This window comes from Hibiscus syriacus, unplaced genomic scaffold (genome assembly GCF_006381635.1).
Source record: "Hibiscus syriacus cultivar Baekdansim isolate YM2019G1 unplaced genomic scaffold, ASM638163v2 tig00111841_pilon, whole genome shotgun sequence".
Classification (NCBI taxonomy): domain Eukaryota; kingdom Viridiplantae; phylum Streptophyta; class Magnoliopsida; order Malvales; family Malvaceae; genus Hibiscus; species Hibiscus syriacus.
The window spans coordinates 803,771-824,697 of record NW_024063196.1 but is presented as its reverse complement, the minus strand read 5'-3'; the positions used below and the strand labels follow the sequence as shown (position 1 = coordinate 824,697).

Sequence of the window (20,927 nt, the reverse complement as noted above, 5' to 3'; positions counted from 1 at the left end):
CCACAATTTGTTCTATGTGTCCATGCTCAAAAGATGTCGTTATGATCCTTTTAAAGTCTTACCCCTAAAGCAGATCGAGGTGAGCCTAGACATGACATACGAGGAAGAACAAATCAGAATATAAGCTAGAGATATAAAGAAACTAAGGAACAAAAGGATTCCTTTAGTGAAGGTACTATAGAGGAACCATGGCTTTGAAGAAGTGACTTGGGAAACCGATGAGGACATGCAGCTTCAGTACCCTCACGACTTCTATTCAAGTAATCTCGAGGATGGAATTTTAATTAGGGTGAAAGAGTAATAACCTGGATCCCAAGTTAGTATTTTCGGGTTAACTTGGGATAGATTTTAGACAAACCCATTAGCATAAAGGAAACCATGACCCAAGTTTGAGTGAAGTTGGGCTTGGTTTGAGCCTTGGACAACCAAAAGAGGAATTATACCATTTTTATTTCCAAATGCTGAAAACCCATTAATTTGGGTGATCTCATGCCTAGCTCCTCTCTTTTTCTCAACTCTCATTTGTTTTTTCGTCTTCTTCCTTCATTTTTCCTTCTCACACTCTTTCATGTAACAAAGGTACCAAATTTATTAGGAAGTCATTTAATTTTTGAGATATCAAGGTAAAAATTAACACTTTCATCTCCTAAACTCCAATTCAAGCTCTCAATGTTAAGTTTTAGCCATGGGAACCAAATATGGGTTTAGTTGGATTTTAGAAGCCTAGGTGATTTCAACTCATTTTTTAGAGATTCAAACCTCTAGAAACATTTTAAACTTCTTTCTAAACTCACCAGCAATCTTAGTAATCCATGTGCTTGATTCTTGTCTAGTGATGGAAGTTGAAGAAAGCTCCAAAGCTAGGGTAAAGGAGAAGCTCACCATTGGTTGAACCTTAGGTGTTTCCAACAGCTTAATACATTAAGGTAACTCACCTTTAACTCAAATCTACCACATGTAGGTCATTAAGTGTGTTTTGGTAGGTTGCATGAGTTATGAAGCATGTTCATGGTAGTTTGTATCTTTTGATGTTTTTTAGTATGATAAAAAACCTATTATGACCTCTTTTAATCATAATAAGACTTTAATAATGTTTGAAGACTTCAATAAGATGTTTAAGAGTATTGATGAGGCACTTTCATTCCCAAAATAGAGCATTTATTGGCACAAATATCGGTACTAAAAGAAAAATATCTATATTGTTCTTCAGGTGTTAAAAATAAGGGGGTTTTAGGCATTATAGTATCGATACCCATGCAATGGGTATCCATACTGTAGATTTGGTATCGATACTCATAGGGTGGTATTGATACTAGGTTTACTTAAGTCGATTCTAGTAGCTAAATTCTTATCGATACTCATGAGAGTATCGATACCAAGGGTAGAGTTTCGATGCACCTGTAGGGGTATCGAAACTGAGGTATTTTTAAAAAACATTGAACGTAAATTTGGTCAGGCTGGTATCGATACCCAAACACTAAGTATTCGATACTCAACTAGGAGTATCGATACTATTGTCCCTTATCAACTAGGAGTATCGATACCAAAATGTGGGTATCAATACTCAGGGACTAGTATTGATACTGAAGGGTCAGTACCGGTACCAGAAGGCGATTTTGGATAAATAATCCAACGATTAAGAGATTATAATTGAGGGATCCAACAACATTATAATATCAGTAGATAAAACTACAAGTGAGAACAGTAATAAATTTTAGAACAGCTAGAAACAAAACAACTAGGTTGACATAAAACTAGCCTTGTTTGATGTAAGGGAAATATCCAGGACACCCAAGTCCCTTTAGCAGAATGCGAAAGTCAGTTGGATATTCAATTAAGTGCCAAGGCACTTCTGTTGCTAGTTGGGTGTAGATTCCCCAAGACTTGACGGAGTAAGTTGGTCGGGTGTATGTTTCTGATGCAACTCTGAACCTTACCTAAATACCCAATGGTATTTGAAATAAGGCTAGAGGGGTGTGTGAGTTCTGAGATACAGAACCCTCGGTCGCACCATGATGCCTATATCAGCATGTTAGATCAATATTTTCCATGTCTTGATACCTTTGCCACTAGCTTGAACATATAGTGAATGCAAGTAGTATAGTACAGTTATTAGTGAGGCATTGAGCTTATAAGCACAGCGTTTGGAATATGTTTTCATGCATGGGTTCCTAGGTGACCAGTGGCATAGTGTTATCGTCGATAGCAGTTCCAGTTCAGCCAAGGCATCTATAGTACGTCTTGAGTTATTCTTAGAGTGCATGTACTATTTATGAACCCTTATGTATTCAGTCGTAACTCTTTTTATGTAAACTCAATATTGTCTTATTTTGGATATTTTGGATATTTTGGGAGCTCCTCCGTATTTATAAACTCAGTTTTTTATGTTTTCATTTATCATTATTATGGATGGATTCCACGTATCACAGTTTATAGTCGTTTTAAAGGGAAAATATTTTTGTTAGCCACTTTGGTGGTCTAGTGTGACATCATGATCCAATTATCTTCTGGTTTGACTAAATTAGGGTATTACAATATGGGTTCCTAAAGGACTCGTTGCTACCAAAAATATGGATATCCTATCTCCATGGATACCTAAGGGGACTAAATTGTTTGAAATTATCATCAATGGACCCAAAATATTTGGGTACCAAAAATTGTATAATTGTCTATTGTAGATGTGTTGGAGCTATGGTAAGTAAAGTTTAGTTAATTTAGAGCTCTAAAGCACACTAAAGAATGACACTTGAAGAAAGGGAGACCTAAGAAATCAACCTTAATTCAAGTGGTAACAAGTTTTAATTTCTTGTAATTTTGCGCTTCATATGATTGGGTGTCCCCACATAATGCTTAATTGTAATTAGTTAGGGGGAGTTATTATTGCATGAGTTGCAATTTTATGGCCTTATATACTTATGATGATGTTTTTGGCCTTAAATTTACAATATTTGATTGTTGTTGTGAAATCATATTGTTCATGCTTTGTATTGATGCTATATGTTGATTTTGAGAATATGATGTTTAAATGTAGCAAAAAAAAAGTATTTATGTTTAGGATCTTTAGAGCCATTGTATGTTTGTGTGACATGATTTGGACTTTATTTGTGCAAATTATGAACTAAATTTATTAATAAAAATAATTAACATAATTTGATGTTTCAAGTTAACATTCATGCACATTCAATATCCTCTAAGTCATTAAAATTAATTTTCTATCAAGAATATGACTTAGGTTGCATCAAATTCGAGTCTAGTGTAATCCAATTTGGTTCTTGGAATAAAAAAGAAATTTTCCAAAAAAAGGACTGGTCCCTTTGAGAAAATGATCGATCCCTTGCATTTTCCAGAAAAATGATATATTCTTTTGCAAAATGGATCGATCTCGGGATCCCTTTAGGCCTGTAGGAAAAAACTATTTTAAGGTTGTTTATGCACATTTTAAACATATCAAACCATATTTCGAAACAAATTACCCAAAACTCTCCTAAACTCGAATTTCTTCAAAATCATTCAACCTTAATAGTTTCCAAGTGGGTTTTGTGCGAAAATCAATCATCCTCAATCCTTTCAACGAATCATTGCCTCAATTTGAAGGAATCATCACAATTGGCTAAGAATTTTCCAAAACCCTAATTTTTCAATTTTTTCATTTCGAAAAAATTGGGTTAAATTAGGTAGTTAGAGAATAATTTTTAAATTGTTTATCACTTGTTTTGTTGCAGGGAGCATTACACATAACCTATTTTTTCAAAAATTCTAAATTTTATACTATACCCACAAGGTGTTCGATAAAAGTCCCCAACCAAAACCACCACCAATACCATTCAGACGTACACCATTTCATAGTCCAAATTTTAGTTTTTAATTCTTCCTAAATCATTTTTTAGCATCCTTAAACATTCCTTTTAGTTCAAAAACATTTTTTTTAAATCTTTCAAAATGCCAAAAAGAAAAAATCATGGCTTCAAAGGGACAATCCACAAGCAACACTCAAATTGATTTTTGGATTGAACAATGTTTTTGAAACTCTAAATCCCATGAGTGATATGATTCTTTCTTTTCATATCGTCTTATTAAGGAAACTCAAAAAATCGATTTTGAATTTTTAAACAATTTGGGTTTTTCTTACGAAGAAAATTTAAAAGATATGAAACTTTTGACTTTCTTAACTTTTATGGTCATACTTATCATTCTTTGGTTTGAGCTTTTTACTCGAATGCTCATTTTTCATCATTTTCTCATGGTGGCACCATCTATCGAACCATTATCTCGTATCATATAGTTTAGACCGTCATCATTACTGTTGACTTCATCGCCCAAATCTTTGAGCTTCCTCTTATCGGCGATAACAATGAAAAAAACCTTTTTCCTCATAAAAAATCGCCTTCTAAACAATAGAGCCACCCTTTTTCCCTTAAAGATTGTTTGTTCAATTTCATTTTCTCTCATTGCATCTGTGCTCGTGGCATAAAATTCTCTACCATTCGCAAGAGGGACTATTGGTGGATGTTTTGCATTCAACATAGTCATAAGCTTCACCTCACCATTGTGAGTTTTTTCAAATCGAAGGCTCAACCGAACTTGTCTATAGGACGTACTTTAGTCATTTTTTGAGCATCTTGACATCGACACTTTACACAAGCCTGACACGTTTCCTTCCAATGAGAAGACCATTGGTCACGTCACCATAGAAAAGATCGGATACACGAATGAGCCCGAGAGATCCATACATTGGATCTTTAATCATCACGAAGAGCATTGACCATGATGGAGATGAGCGCATGGATAAGGCTCATGACGATGACGTTGGTGAGGAGCCTGAGATGGCAACTCATGTAGACCCGGCACCTCCCACGGATTTCTTTTGAGGTTTTGAGGAGATAATGCTTCAGTCTTTCGATTCACTCCAAGCCAATGTTGACTCCCACTTTGATGCGATCGAGAATCGTCAGGATGTTATTGAGGCTCGTATGATCAAGGAGGTTCAAGCGATCCAACATCAACTTAACAAATTTTCATTCCCTCCTTCATCATTATCTTAGTTCATGCATGCATATCATTTTTTTCTTATTGGATTTTTAGACTTTACTACATTTGGATATTTGACTTTGGATGTTTGGTATTATGAACTTTTGTTGCTTTAATATTTGGTTGATTTTTATGTTGGATATTTGAACTTATATGCATTTGATATTCTAGGATATCTATGCTTTTGGTACCTTAATATGCTTATTCTTGATTCTAGCTTGTTTTAATTACTTTATCTCCTTCTTATATTGTACTAACATTGTGAATTATTTTTGATATAACAAAAAGGGGGAGAAAAAAGCATAAAATGAAAAATGATTTTTCAAATTTAAATTGGAGCTTAAATTTTTTATAAATTCATAAATCATTTTATTATTTTTTCAAATGGGGGGAATTTTTCAAAGAGTTTTGTTATATCAAAAAAGGGGAGATTGTTGAATTAAGATTTCGATATAACAATAAATTGCAAAATTGATTTTGGACTTAATCGAATTGATCAAAAATTTATCAAAAATAATTCAAAGTCCAAATAAACTTGAAAAATACTTAATAAATGTTTTCCAACTTAGTCGAACCTTTTCAAAAACATACTCAATCATTTTCATACTTTAAAGTTGAGTTTCCAAGCTTTTTTTGCTTAAAGGATCGATCCCCTTGAAAAAAGGATCAATCCCTTGGATTCTAGTAGGTTTGGGATTAATCCCTTTACAAAAAGGATCGATCCCTTGAGGAAAATGATCGATCCCTTCACCAAAAGGATCGATCCCTTCACCAAAAGGATCGATCCCTTGATGAAAAGGATCGATCCCTTCCCTTGAATGATCGATTCTTTTCTTGCAACGATTAATTGAAAAATGATTGATCCTTTTCACCAAAGGATCGATCCCTTGTGCATTAAAAGATATTTTGTTTGTAGATAATGGCTATAATGATCTGCAGTGGCTCTAAACATCTATAATTAATGGAGAAGGTATAAATTGAAGGTCAAAACTTCCCAAGGCCAACAAGAATCATATTGAACCAACCTATCAACATCAAAGTTTTATTTTGTGTTTAGTTTATCAAATTGTTTGTTGTAAACACACTTGTGAGCTACATTATTTATTTTGCTAAAGTGTGTATTGAGTGAGAACTTAAATTGTGCAAACATATTTTCCTTGTGAGGTTTTTATCATTTGTTTGCTTTTTTGTATTTACTCTTTAGGAGAGTGTGTATTCAAGGTTTTGGGGTATAAACCATGAAGTGTTTGTAAGGTTACACCTTGTCCTTAAAGGTAATCAAATCTACCCTTGTCCTTAAAGGTAATCAAATCTAGTGGATTTGAGAAATCCTTACTGTGGATGCTAAGGTAGTGGATCTAGACTATGGTTTAGAAAGTCGAACCACCCTAAATCATTACGCAAAAATTTTATTTTTGGTTGCTTTCAAAAAATTTCTCAAAAGGCCAATTCACCCCCACCCTCTTGGCATATTCCAGTTGTTTGTAAGAGCCAACATATACCCTTGGGTATCCGAGGTGAGATCTAAAATTGCATCAGAAATATACACCCGACCAACTTACCCCGTCGAGTCTTGGGGCATCTGTACCTAATTATCTACTAAAGTGCCTTAACACTTACTGAGATATATGTGGACTCTTTTGAAACGAGACGATTGAAATCTACTAAGTAACTCGGATGGTCTGATTGTTTTTCAAACATCAAACCGGGCTAGTTTTCTATTAACCTAACTGTTATTGTTTCTAGTTGTACAACATTTATTACTGATCTCGCTTGTAGTTTTATTTCATGGAATTCAAGTGTTATTGCACCCCTTAAGTTCAACTCCTTAAGCATTTAGATTCTTTATCCAAAACTATACGATGGTATCGATACTGAGCTCTTCGGTATCAGTACTAACCCCTGAATATCAATACCCACCCTTTGGTATTAATACTAAAATATATATTATACGCTAAGAAGGAAAGGTAGTATCGATACTCCTAGACCGAGTATCGATACTTTTGTACTAGGGTATCGATACTATCCCAAGTATAGATACCAAAAATAGCTTCGATAGTTTTTTAAAATATCTCAATATCGATACCCCTACTAGGAGTATCGATACTCCCATGAGTACCGATACCAAAAATGGATACTAGAATATGCTAAGTGAAATCGGTATTAATACCCCTCCTACGAGTGTTTATACCCAACCAGCGATGTTGATACCCAATGAACGAGTAACAATACCTCTTGCCCAAAATTTCCTTTTTTAAACCATCTTATGAACGGTATTGATATTGTTCCTCTAGTACATATACACAAACCCATAAATTCCTTTTTTAGTCACAAAAATGACTCCTTATTTCACCCCAAAAGCTCTACTGAGGTTCCCAAATGTTATTAAAGTTTTATGAACATTAAGAGGGATCATAATAGGTCTATAAACATGTTGAAAAACACCAAATACTGAAATCTACCATGAATGTTCTTACATAATTCATAACTTATGCAAAACCAAACAAGCACACCTAGCGATCTACAAGTGGTAGAGTTGTTTTATAAGTGTGTTACCTGAACTACTAAGCTGCTGAAAATGCTCAAAGATCATAATGGTTAACTTTTTCTTCCCTTTTCTCTTGAAACTTTCTCATACTTCTCTCACTAAACAATGATGAATCACATGAATTGCTAACGGGTTTGGAAGTTTGGGAAGAGATTTAAAACGTTTATATAGGTTTAAATCTCTCAAAAATGAGCTAGTTACACTTAGGTTCCTAAACCCCCACTAAAACCCATATTTGGTTAGCATGACCAAAACTTGTCATTGAGAGCTTGAATGAAAGCTTGGAATGAGAAGATTAAATTTTTATAGGTTTAAATCTCTAAAAAAAAATGAGCTAGTTACACTTGGGTTCCTAAACCCCCACTAAAACCCATATTTGGTTAGCATAACCAAAACTTGTCATTGAGAGCTTGAATGAAAGCTTGGAATGAGAATATTAAAGTTCTCACCTTGAGGTTGTTGAGTAAGGTTTGAGATGTTACAAAGTTTATACCTTTTCTTGAAATTCTAAGGAAGGCAAAGGGGATTTGAAATGAGAGAAGAAGAACGAGACAAAAGAATGGTGAAAGTGAGATATAAGGGGTTTTCAAATGTGAGATCATCAACTCTTAATAGATATTTAGCCTTTAAACTAAAATTTGTATAATTGCTCCTTTGGTCCTCCTAACTTTGATCACAACATTAAAATACCCTTTTATCATCCATTGGGCACAACCCAAGCCCAAACCAATGCTCATTTGGACCAAGCTTCCCTACAAGGCTAATGGATTTATCTAAAACACTCTCATGTTAACCCCAAACTACTAACTCGGGGATTCAGGGTGATATACCTTCCCTTAGAACAATATTATTTTGAAAAACAAAATTTATTTAAAAATATAGGTAAATTACACAAATGGTCCCCAACTTTAGGTACAACTTTATAAAGTCCTATGACTCTACGGTATTACTTGTTGAGTCCTAGGACTATTAAAAGTTACAAAAAATGATCACTTAACTATTTATATGTACCAAATTTATCATTTTTGGTTAAAAATTGATAATAGTCTAATGTGGACATTAACATGTTTACTGAGGTATGATAATCGTTTGAGATTTAGGGATTAGATTTTATCATATCACATTGAGCAGGTTAACATCCAACTCAGGTTGTCGTCATTTTGTAATAGAAAAAGAAGAATTTTGAACATATGAATAGTAGGATGATCATTTTGTAACTTTTCATAGTCGGTGGACTCAACAAAGCAATTTCCTATAGTCAATGGATCATTTTGTCACTTTTAATAGTCGATAAATTCAATAAACCAACATCATACAGGGACCATTTGTTGATTTTATCCTTAAAAAATTGGTTGCAATTAATTAATCTAAAATTATTTATATTTTAAAAAAAATTACTTATATAATAATATGTGATGCCATCGTTTGTTTATATGTGGGTAAGCTACATTAGCATTTTAGTCGAGTTGTATTTATCTAATTGGCAACAAATGTTCGCTAATGAACTTACAAATCACATTTAAAGAAAATCATATTGCTTCAAAATAAAACTTTAAAAACTAAAGTGCTTTAAATAAATAATGGAAGAGAAAGCTGTTATTTAAATATTTGATGATGATTAATTTTAGTATTATGCTAAAAGAAATAAGAAATTTTGGATTATCTAAGAGGTATATGTAGAAAAAAAATAAAATATGTATGAAATTAATCTTTAAACGTGTATACTATACAAGCTTTTCATTTAAGTATGAAATTTTAATAAATATGAATAATTGATATTTATTATATTCATATTTATATAACATTAATGATTTAATTATTAATAGTTATTATGTTTGAGTATAAATATCAAACATATCTTTAACAAAAATGACAAGCTTTTTAAAAAATAATGTTTATACTTACCAGACTTCTCTCTATTATAAATCGATGAATGGATATTAAACGTTTGAATATATTTATTCATATATTTTCTTATATAATATACAGATAATGGTTTTAATTTTTATTACTTATGTGAATACAAAATACAAATTCAAATGTTATCTTCAGAACAATAAATACAGATTATGGATTTGAATATTAAACCCAAGTAAAGAAAATATGAAATAGAGAATATATTTACATCTAAATATATTTAAACCTTAATCTTACAAAAAAAATTATTAAACTTCCACAAATTCAAGTGTTTAACATGATTTAAAATATAATTATTTTATTAATTCAAAAAGCAATAAATAATTTTTATTTCAGATGAACACGCTATTATTCTGATAATTCACAATAAAAATGAAATTGGAATTTTAGAGAGAGACGTAAATAATTAGAAATATATAGGCATACCATCCTCGTAGATAACTGCAAAGTGTGAGATGAATTATAAAGCTAAACCTGATGGATTTCAACATTTTGTGTTGATTAGATACGCAAATTTGAAGGACAAAAAAGAAACGTTTAATAGTACCCTTTCTTTTCCTGTTATTTTTACAGTTCATCATGCAAATTGCAATCCTATTACAGGATAACCGCTCTGATCCTGCTCAAGTCATCTTACAAATATGCTTATATTTCCTCTCCTCTTCCGTCCAAGCATTCCATTATTAACGTACACAAGACATGTCCCTGTTTCGAAAGCTTTATGAAAGCCTGGTCGCACCGACGGTTCCTGCAAGAAAATTCATGATGAAGGTTGAGCCATATTCGCAAAATTCAAAGGGTTGTGACGATATAAAGATTGTGATGTGGTAGTCACTTTTCGCGCCGGTCTAAGAAAGAACGCTCAATTATTGTGAAGATGATAAAAATCTATGGAACCGTCGTATTCTAGCCTGATTATTGCATGAAGATCTGTGTCGTGATGAAGTTCTTCTACGATAGAAGAAATCTTCGGTGTCCAACACGTGTGAAATCTGCCAATGGTTTACATGCATCGTTATGTAGGGTGCAGTTCCTTAGTCAGATGAAAGAATGAAAGATGAAAGATTAAACTCAATATTACTAAAAAGCACAATACCTTGTATGAGTTGCAGGCTATCTTGTTCTCTAAACCATTAAACAGTTCAACACCTTCCATGGCCAAGCAGGTAGCAGCAAATTCATCCAAATTTGCATACTTTTTGTTTCTGCAAATATCAATAAAGAATATCCGGTTAGCGCTCGTTTCTGTTGTACTGAAACTTCATTTTTCTTGGAGTTTTTGTGCCCAACACCTATATCTAAACAAGGATATGGGGGTATGATCCTCTAAGTATATCCCTCTATTACATGGGAAGAGACTAATAAAAGTTCAATATACCCATGTGTCGGACACATTCATATCCTACACTTACATCCAAGTTTGAGTAACATATATTGCTCTGACGCTTCATTTTTTTCTTTAAGCACTCGTGTCCAACACCCATAACCAGAAAACGATATGGGGATAAGATCCTCTGATTGCATGGAGAAACTTTTGTTTGGGGGTGGGGGGAATTCATACTAATATCGGAAAAATAGTTACTCAACATACTGCAAAGCTTTTTTTTTGCTACAGCAGAATAACATATCAGAGGCTGGCATCAAAATGCTACATTGTATTTTTAACCCCAGATGAACATTAATTGCAAAACTACGAAACGGTTTAATACTAATGTTATCTATTATTACCTCTTTAGGATAATGCCATGTGGCTCCTTCTTGCTGGGATAGACCGACAGAATGTCGTTGTGCAAAACAGCCGAAAAATTAGGTTCCATGGAAACAGCAAATGCTTCGGGCTTTTCAATGACATTGTCCATCAACTGAATAGATAAACGAGATGGCAGAGACGACTGCAAAAATATGGAACCAGAGAAAAAGAACTGTGTTAACATACCTAGGGCACTCGTGTTCCTAATCAGTTCATATCTTATTCCGAGAAAAAAAGGGTGAAATACAAGGACATGTAAAACTCACATATTTCAATCGATAAATATTCTCCTCGTGAAGGAGGACGCGTGCATTCTCATAATATACTGAATCCATTGCTTTCCAGTGTTTTCGGGATTTTTCATAGTCAAACAATTGAAGAAGCTTATTATCCATCTCATCCGCTGCAACAGCTTGAAGCTGTAATGAAAACTAAATTTCAAAACAGTGGAACAAAAAACAAGGATGAAATAATGGAAGATCATTGAAGAAGCTAACCTGCTTAACCAATTTAAATATCAACTTGTCCAATGTGAACAACACATATGACTGGTTTCCTATTATAGCTCGGCATTCATCCTCAAACTTTGAATTATCAGTTGATCCATCGAGCAGATTGTAAAGTGCATCCATAAATCTGTGTAGCAGAGAGATGAAATTTTCCGAATTAGAAGGCATTAGACCCTTCAAATTCAGCAATTAAATTGATATATGAATCAACCTGGCATATAAATCCGAAGAACTAGCATCTTTTGGGTGTTTGCACCTTATTTCAGCAGCCGCTGTATTTGTTTTTGCTGACAGTATTCTTTCATAAAGGATCTGAATGAAGACCCAAGATCAGAGAATAAATATTAGATGGTAGCATGAAAAATGAAGAAATATCTAAAAAGCTTCTGAAAACTTGCGTACTTGATGAAGTCTGAAAAGGATGTAGAAATCGTCATTTGCATAAAAACCCCAAGAATTGTTTCTATCATCTTCGGGTAGAATTGCTCGTACATGCTTTGAAAGAGGCTTCACTGTAAAGAGGAAACGTTCCGAAAATGACAAGGACGTGCCATCTCCCACATGTGTATCCGCCGTCCCCTCAGCTTCGCCTTCACTCTCGGCCTTACCATCAGCTTCATCATGTTCGACCTCTTCCTCTTCATTCTCTTCACGGGAGCATTCATCGCCTGCGGACTCACTGCCCGATGCATTGTCACCAGCCTCCGAGGCATTTTCACTATCCTCATCATCAGCATCCGCATCATTTTCTCCACCGGCATCCACGGAATGCAAGTCTCCCCCATTTCCAGACCGGTGCTGTCTGTTTTCAACACCACGCTTTGCCTTTGGCACAACCTTTGGACAGGTATCACCATAAGCAACAAAATTATCCTCCTCGAATTCACTGGCAGGTGATAATTCACCTTCTTCTTTTTCAATTCTTGAGAAACGAGCGGATTCTTCGTGACATCTACTGGCATTAGAGCCATCTGTAGGCATTCCATTTACTAATAAAGCATGTTTTGTTACACCAACACCCTGAATTACCAAGACATTTTGCATATGTTTGTTATGACTGAAAACTAAAGAAAAAACCAAGCCAACCTAAGGAGAAAAAAGAAAGGAAATATACGAACTTCAGTTGGTTCAGTCGATTAATCAAATTAACTGAATAAATGAGGGAATCTATCGTTGTTCTAATTCATATTTACTTAAAACAATTATATATTTTATTGATATTCCCTCAAAAAACTATCATTGGAGAAATAGAATAAATTTTATTACTACAAGATATTTTCATATATCAATAATAATATAAATATATTTTAAAAAATATATAAATGCAATATATTCATATTAAGTTGGTTGATTTGGTCGGTTCAATTATCAATTATACATAAACCGACAACCAACCAAATTAATACACTTAAAGCGACACCGAACTGAGCTGAGTGGAATTAACCAAATTGTACAATCGACTCCGTTTTAACAAAGTTTTGCACAGCACTGCTTAGGTGTAACAATGGATAAGAGTGTTTCCAAATGGAAATGTTCCTTCTTTTCCGACTATTTACATGTATTTGGAGGGATCCTTGGAAGGCCATACCCCACATCCATGACCGAACATGTATCGAACACAGGTGTCAGACACATACTTCAAGCAAAATGAAGTGTTGGAGCAACTTAGGCAAAGATGGTAATATTGTTATATTTAACTAAAACCATATAGTAAAATCAGCTTCAGAAATGCCAAGTAGAATACAGTAATCAATATGAAGAAAACCATACCTCCGAAGAATGTACTATATCAGCATTAGCTTCGGATTCATGAGCCTCACCAGCAACTCTGCTACTAGGTCTAGATGCAGCTATGCCTTTCCCTTGAAAGTCAACTTATCTCAGTATAGCAACACAAGACAAGAATAAAAGTAACAGGAAAAACAAGATCAATGAACGACAAAACCACATAAATGATTGTCATGAAACTTCGCCGACATACACACCTGATGCCCCTTCAACATTGTTTCTGCTGTGATTATTTACTGTTTCCATTCCATTTGCATGCACGTGGATTCCAGGCTTTTTATCAGCTGTAAATTTGGTCTCTTTCTCTAGCCTTGAATCATCTCTCGAGGCGCGAACCGAATGTTCTCTGGTTAAAATTTCCCCATTTGTCAAACCATTCCTGCAAGAATTAGTTACTTCAGATGAACTGTTCTTGTCTCCATCACTGGCAGCCTTTAGTTGCCCGGAATTTACAGTAGCATCAGCTCCAGGACTTCCATCACTTTCAGCAACATTCAAAGCAGTGCAGCTTAAAGCAGGATTCTGCGCTTTACCGGCACCATCAGTACCCTCTCTGCCATTATGTCTAGGAGGAACACCAAACATGGGCTCCAGGAAAGTGGTCCAGAGCCTCATAACTCGGTTTAACTGTTCTTTCGTTGAACACATCTCTTCACATGAATATTCAATAAGCTTATATAAGTCCTCGTGAATGTCAAAATCCAAATATCCATATTCAAGGTGTGAAGCAAGGGGTTGTCGGTGACCAGCAACGCTAGCCATAAGAACATCGTCATCTTTCTGGTTCTTCTCTTTCAACTCTTTGATTTCAGCCAGTAAAGCTGCAATAAGAAATGAAAGATAAATCACACTAAATAAAGAAATAAAAATATAATTGACAGTTAATGTCACCATATATTAGAACTAGACCCGTCCAAGGGCCAGGTCCGGTATTTGGGAGGGAATAAACAAAATAGTAGGTTTGAAAATGGATTTGGTCCAAAAAAGCCCATTGTCTAAACAGGCGGCCATTGGGCAGAAATTCAAACCTGTATACGGCCTGGCCTGGCTCAAACATGAATATACTTGATATCTATATTTAATATTTATATAGTGCCCATATTTGGGGTGAGCCGGACTTGGGCATAAACAACTTAATTTAATAAGCATCAAGACAGGATGGCAAATGGGCGGGACGGGTGTGGATACCCCTTCCCCATCCCCATACCCACCCACCCACCTAATATTTTTGCATCCACCACCTACCCACCACTCACGATGGGTAAAATTTTTAAATCCACATTCGCCTATGTGGATACATTCTCAAATCAACCCCAAACCCACTACCCAACTGGTTACCCACCACCCATCTCGTACCCGCCTGTACCCGTCTGACAACAACCTCACAGATTATATAAGCGACGGACTTCAATTCTAAAAATGTTTATACCCTAACATTTGGTTAAATTGCAAGTCATATCCTCTAAAATCTTAAGATTTACAAAATAGTCTCTAAAATTATACCTAAATTCATAATGGTCCAAAATTTATATGGTGGATAGTTAGTGGGCGGGCGGATGTGGAGCGGGTACGGTCTCAAGCCCATTACCCACTACCCATGGCGGATATGACTTTTTAATTCCACACTTGCCCACTACCCACTAAACTTATACCCATCACCGTCTCAATTGGAGAGGTGCGAAATCCACGAAATTGTACCCGTCTGCCATCCCTAATCAAGACATGGTACAAACCCGACCCGCCCAATGAATTGGACTTATTAGAACATGTTAAGAATCATCCATCAATCTGACGCCACTTACATTTTGCACTCAAGTTCTTTGAATCCTGCTGCTTGAAATAGAAGCTGCGATGATCAAGTGATTTGTAATGGTTTTTCGAATAGATTTCAGTCCAAACTTTGTTGAAGTCTGAACGGCACTTTGTCCACTCCTCTTGCTTCTGCTTCAGGCGAGTTAAAATTACGGGCAATGCAATTGCAGGATTTTTACGTAATGTTTCCATTACATCAAGACCATGGTCACCATATAGACGCTCGATGCACCTCAAATTCAGAACTGCAGTAAGTGACGTAGAGGAGGCCAAAAGTTAAGACAAAAAATGTTCATATAGAGACATAATTTGAAAACCTAGTGATGAATACACACCAGTAAAGTGTTCTTCTATACGAAATGAGCAATTCATATTGATTTTATTTTCATTAATGCTGTTGAGCAAGTCCTCGACACGCTTGGCCGTTGAGCTCACAGATTCTAACAACATATCCAGTTCAAACCTAAGACCATTAAACAAGAACTCTTTCATGTCTTCAAAGGAGAGAACATCTAGAATTTTGTTAAATTACAAAGCGTATCCCTGTATTCAAGGCTAAAGAACAAGTTAGCCCCTATGCTATAAAATGAGTAATTTAGCCCTTGGACGATAAATTTTTCAGCAATTAGGTAAAACTTTAAATGGCAGAAAATTTGAACGTTATAAAAGGCTGACATGTTTCATTTTAAAGTAATGTAAAAAAGGAAAAAACGAAATTCAGCATTTCTAGAACATGAAAATGACTAAATTGCTCACCTTTGCCTAAAACAGTAGATGTCAACATTTTTTAAAATTCAACCTTGCCACGCTTTATAATTTACCTATTTGCTTCAAAATTGAAAGTACGAAGACTAAACTGCTAGCTTTTATTGTAGGACTAAGGTGCTCATAAACCAATAGGACAGTTAGTATAACCCTAAAATTCCAAATGGCTTACATAAACAGAATAAATAACCAATGCACGTCAATTTTTCTTCCCAAAACTCATTCTCACCTTCGCATATAAAAATATGATGGGAATCACTGGGATGATTGCATATATAGTACCGGGAAAAATTAAGGAATGCTCGGGAATTTTACCTATCATCCTCACATCTGAACAAGCTCTCTTCATACTGATTTCGGCGCATGTGCTTAAAAGAATAATCCTCACTTCCTGAAGTGACAGATACCCAATAATCATTCAGCACACTAGCGCCAAGCTCGGATCTCTGACTTGCTATAGGTATTGGGTACTGTGAGACAAATACCAAAGACAGTTATAACCAAAATGGTAAATCTTGCATGCAAAAAAAATAAATAAATGACTTTCAGAAGTTTATACATCATCTGGAAGAAGCCGATAGCTTGGAGTACAATTTTGGCAGTTAGAAAGGTCAAGCTCCTGTATTGATTTTCCCATATACTCCTTATATCTCTCCTTTTCCTTAGCTCCATCAATTTCACGTTTCAGTTCTCTATCTTTTTCCTCTAATGGTCTGGACGTATGTCCGTCAAGAGTAAGTGATTCTGCAATCCAAGAAGTAAACCGTCATTTCAATTTAAAGATAAGAAAATAATTTGCATCATTCAAGACCGAACTGTTACATATATGGATATTGATAAATGAGAAAACATCCGATGAAAATAAAAAAATTATAAGAAATGACAAAGAAAAGGAGCCTTACTTTTACTAATAACACCGGCAAGGAGCCCATCTGCGGGAGACATTTAAATTAGGGGGGAAAACAGACATAAAATTAAACAATCAAAATAAAACAACTTCAAATGATACTTCAGTCGTTACCTGTATTCTCACAACGCTCCAAGAACTTATTGAACTCATTCATAAGATCTGGGTACTTTCCAAGTAAATCAGTCACCTAGGAATCATTGTAACGTATGATTAACCTACCGGCAAAAGTAGAACATACCAAAAAAGCAATTGAATAATTCCAAAAATCAAAGATAACCACTATAAATGGTGTAAAACATACCAAGTTTTGCAAATCATTTCTTTTGATTATTCCATTGCTATAAATATTAAGGCACTTTAAGAATGCCTGGTAGTCGTCTGAGCTGCATAGTCTCTCCTTCACTTTCTCGCAGAATACAAAACCTCGGTTGCACATGCCTGACATTGGAATAAAAAAACTGAAATCTTAAAAGGTTGATACATGAAGGACGAGAATATGTGTATTAACCCGGATCTCATTACACAAGGCTACTTTATCAGAGCAGTAGATTGCAAAAGGACAGCAAAATTGTCACCCTATACACCATAAAGTACACTGTATAATTATGTTTTGTTGAAATTTGAAAAAGTAAAGCAAAGGTGATACTTTGTACATTATGAAGAAATAAAAGTCTTCAAAGGTTGAGAGACTCACTTTTAAAAGTATCCCTGTCATCATAAGAAGCAAATCCTTCAACCTTCCTTCCAGATCTCTTTTTGTCGGCAAAACGATTCAAGTTAAAATCCCAATTGTTTTCGTGCTCGGGATCATCATGATCACGTATTCTCTGATCCCTATTGTCCTTTTCCATGCGTTTTCTATGTTCTTTTTGTATTTTCATCACTGCTTTGTCATCGTCCAGTTCAGGGCGATCGACACTGAGATCCCTATCAGCATGGGAAGTAATAATTCTATCCCTCCGACGTTGCTGGAAAAAAAAGAATCATTAATTCATACAGAAAAGATAACAAAATATAGAAAGCAAATAAATATTAAAAAAAAAGGAGAGAGCAGTTACCTTATCCGTTTGTATATGCCGCAAGGTGGTTGTAGCAGAGCTTCGCTCATTATTGCGCTGAGTTGAGTTTCGACCATATAGAACTTGCTGTGTCATAGGAGCTGCTGAAGAATCTGGTAAAAATCTTGTGAACTCCTCAAGCATATCAGGATGGTCTTCGAAAAGAGAAGCAACCTGAAAGCAATGAAACAAAGAACATATAAAACTCTCTGGGGGTAAAAAAAAAATCAAGTGATGCAATTTAGTAGCTACCAAAGAACCAATGAACACAGTTAACAACCAGATCAAGATATATTTACCTCGGTATAGACCTCATTTATGTCCTTGTGCTCCCTCCGGTACATATTCAATATATCCAGAAATGATTTATAAACATGCTCATCATGTTGGAAACGTTTCTGCATAGTAAATGGAGAAATTAGATGGCTAAACATGGATATTGATGGGCTAGAGATTATAGCACAATGCTTTCAGTATTTCACCTTTATTTTGTTTACAAAACTGATCGCTTCGTCAAATTCAACTGTCTTTCTCGGAGGAGCCTCGTCTTCGTCAAGGGTAATTCCATACCCCTTCGGCAGGAAGGTATTAAATCCATAAATCAAGTTGTTATGCCCTTTGAATAACTCTTTCACTCGGACAATGACACCAACTGTGTCAGTCCTGAATAAGGAAAAAGATGCATCAAACATTAGTAGTTTAAAGCCAACAACAATTCGTCGGTCAACAAAACTTAAGGTTCAAAAATGGGGTACCTTTGTGCCTTGAAATCCTTCATGACTTCAAGGAACATGTCATACTTCTCTTTTTGATCCTGAAACATCTCCTTGACTTCCTTTAGATACGTTAAGGCATCATTTGTAGTCAGTTTCTGTGGCATACTTCCTCCTCCTCCTCCTCCTCCTCCTCCTCCTCCTCCTCCTCCTCCTCCTACTTCAACACCTCCTCCACCGGGACCACTACTTCCACCAGGCATTTGGTTTTTCCCATACCTTAATAGGTAAAAGTAATAAAAGAAAATTTAGACCGACAGTTACTAGAACGATAAGAACAAGGAAACTCAAAAAATTTGAGCTAAACCTGATATACTTTCAAATGGACGATTACTCCTTAAAAGAACGTAAAACCCCCTTTACTTGGAAGTAAATTTACCAACAATTAAAACCAAGTGGAAAATCTTAATCTTAATGCAATGATCCAACAACCATGAAGGACGGTACGATTCAAGCAAACCATGAAAAATCAAAAACACAAACGAATCATTCGATTCGAAGTGGTAAACAAAACAATCTTCCATGCAAATCCAACAGAATTCCCAGTCAAATCTGACCGAAAAAGAAAAACCATCATAGCTGACAACAATAACCAACCAGCAATCAAGAGAAAAAGAAACAACTAGGTTAACAATAGAGCCAAACTTCCATACAAAACCAAAACCAAAACCAAAACCAAGCATGAAAACCCTAAAATAGAGAGAGAGCAAGTAGATAGATTATAAACACAGAGAAACGAACAGAAGAAGCAACTTACGATTCAGCCCTAAAGGAACTAAACGGACGTTTAAATTGAGAACCAGAATATACATCATCTCTTGCTCGTTTCATCCCTGTAAACCTGAAAATAAAAAGTGAATTGTTTTGACATAGGGGTAATCTTTGGAGAAATAGAAATAAACCCATTTCGAGAATTGGATTAAACAAACTTGCTTTTCTGATCTTTCAGGAAGAAACTACAATGAAACTAAACCTGTTTAACTTTTTTTTTCTTCAGATCCTTTGTGTTTATTGTTCTTCTTTTTTATGTTTTTGGTTCGGTCGTGAGAGAGAGAGAGAGAGAGAGAGTAACCAAAGAAAGGGAACTTTGGTACGTGAGGGAGAGTCAAAATCAAAATGAAAAGAACCAAAAAACCAAAATTTAAAGATGGTTTTTTTAAATAAATAAAAAAACGGAGGAGAACAGGGAAGAGATATGACTTGGTTCTTCTGTGTTGTGTGTAGAGCTGTAGGTGAGACGAGATAGTTATTCGAGATCGATTTGATTTAGGTTTGATAAATATTTGGATCGAATAGATTCGACTCGAGCTCGACTCCAGTTTTTAACGAGCTGAAACGAGCTACTCGATATTCGACTCGAAAAGCTCGTGAGCAATTCGAAAATATAATATATTAAGATTTTATTTTTTTAGAAAATAAATTATTAATAATATTAAAATTTATGTATTGATTTATTTTTAAAATTAAGTAAGATTTTTATCTATTTAAGGTTCATGTTCGAGTTTGAGTTTGAAGCTTCAATCGAGTTAAGTTTAAGAATTTTTTTTTCATTTCGAGCCTTTTCGAGCTTATCACGAGCTTCAATTTAGGATTTCGAGTTCGAGTCGAGCTTGAAAGTTTTAAGCTCGCGAGTTTTCGAGTCGAGTCGAGCTCTATTTCAGAGTTTTCGAGTCAAGTCGAGCTCATCAATACTCGAGCTCGACTCGGCTCGTTTACACCCCTAGTGGTGTGGTTGCTCTTGTTTTTATGGTGTCTTACTTCATGGGCTTTTCTCTTCAATATTCAAGCATAGGCCCAATGATTTTTTATGGTTTCTCTTTGTTGATTCAATTATACTATGTGGCTATATAAATGTTAATTGTCAAATAATTGAATCCTTAATGATTATTCGTATTAATTGTATGTCTACCTATGCATATATAAAAAACAAATAAATTTTATAATTTGAACTTTTGATATAAGTGCACGAACCAACTTACCTCAATAGTTAAATGAATCGTTGTTATTCTTTGAGGTCACTAGTTCAAGCACCATCAAATGTTGCAGGGTAATTTAGCGTTTAATATCAA

At 35.0% G+C, this 20,927-nt stretch overlaps 1 protein-coding gene across 1 annotated transcript; it reads right to left on the bottom strand.

Annotated features, from left to right (window-relative positions):
* Positions 1-10,061: 10,061 nt before the first annotated feature.
* On the bottom strand, positions 10,062-19,699 carry LOC120172040 (paired amphipathic helix protein Sin3-like 2). Its single transcript, XM_039179613.1, has 23 exons — positions 19,616-19,699; positions 18,841-19,077; positions 18,568-18,748; positions 18,385-18,483; positions 18,086-18,259; positions 17,722-17,995; positions 17,329-17,465; positions 17,139-17,214; positions 17,020-17,049; positions 16,677-16,861; positions 16,433-16,587; positions 15,688-15,815; positions 15,343-15,597; positions 13,738-14,361; positions 13,523-13,614; positions 12,155-12,772; positions 11,964-12,064; positions 11,741-11,879; positions 11,510-11,662; positions 11,222-11,385; positions 10,590-10,698; positions 10,329-10,485; positions 10,062-10,241 (listed from the first exon to the last, which is right to left on the bottom strand). The coding sequence occupies exons 1-22, from the start codon at positions 19,687-19,689 to the stop codon at positions 10,360-10,362; spliced, it is 4,131 nt and encodes a 1,376-aa protein (XP_039035544.1). The 5' UTR covers positions 19,690-19,699; the 3' UTR covers positions 10,062-10,241; positions 10,329-10,359.
* Between the last annotated feature and the right edge of the window lie 1,228 nt (positions 19,700-20,927).

Coding starts and splice junctions, on each gene's coding strand:
- LOC120172040 (XM_039179613.1), bottom strand. CDS start 19,689: ATGAAACGAGCAAGAGATGATGTATATTCTGGTTCTCAATTTAAACGT. Junction 15,598..15,687: donor TATAGAAGAACACTTTACTG/GTGTGTATTCAT, acceptor CACTTACTGCAG/TTCTGAATTTGAGGTGCATC. Junction 12,773..13,522: donor ATATAGTACATTCTTCGGAG/GTATGGTTTTCT, acceptor TTGGTAATTCAG/GGTGTTGGTGTAACAAAACA.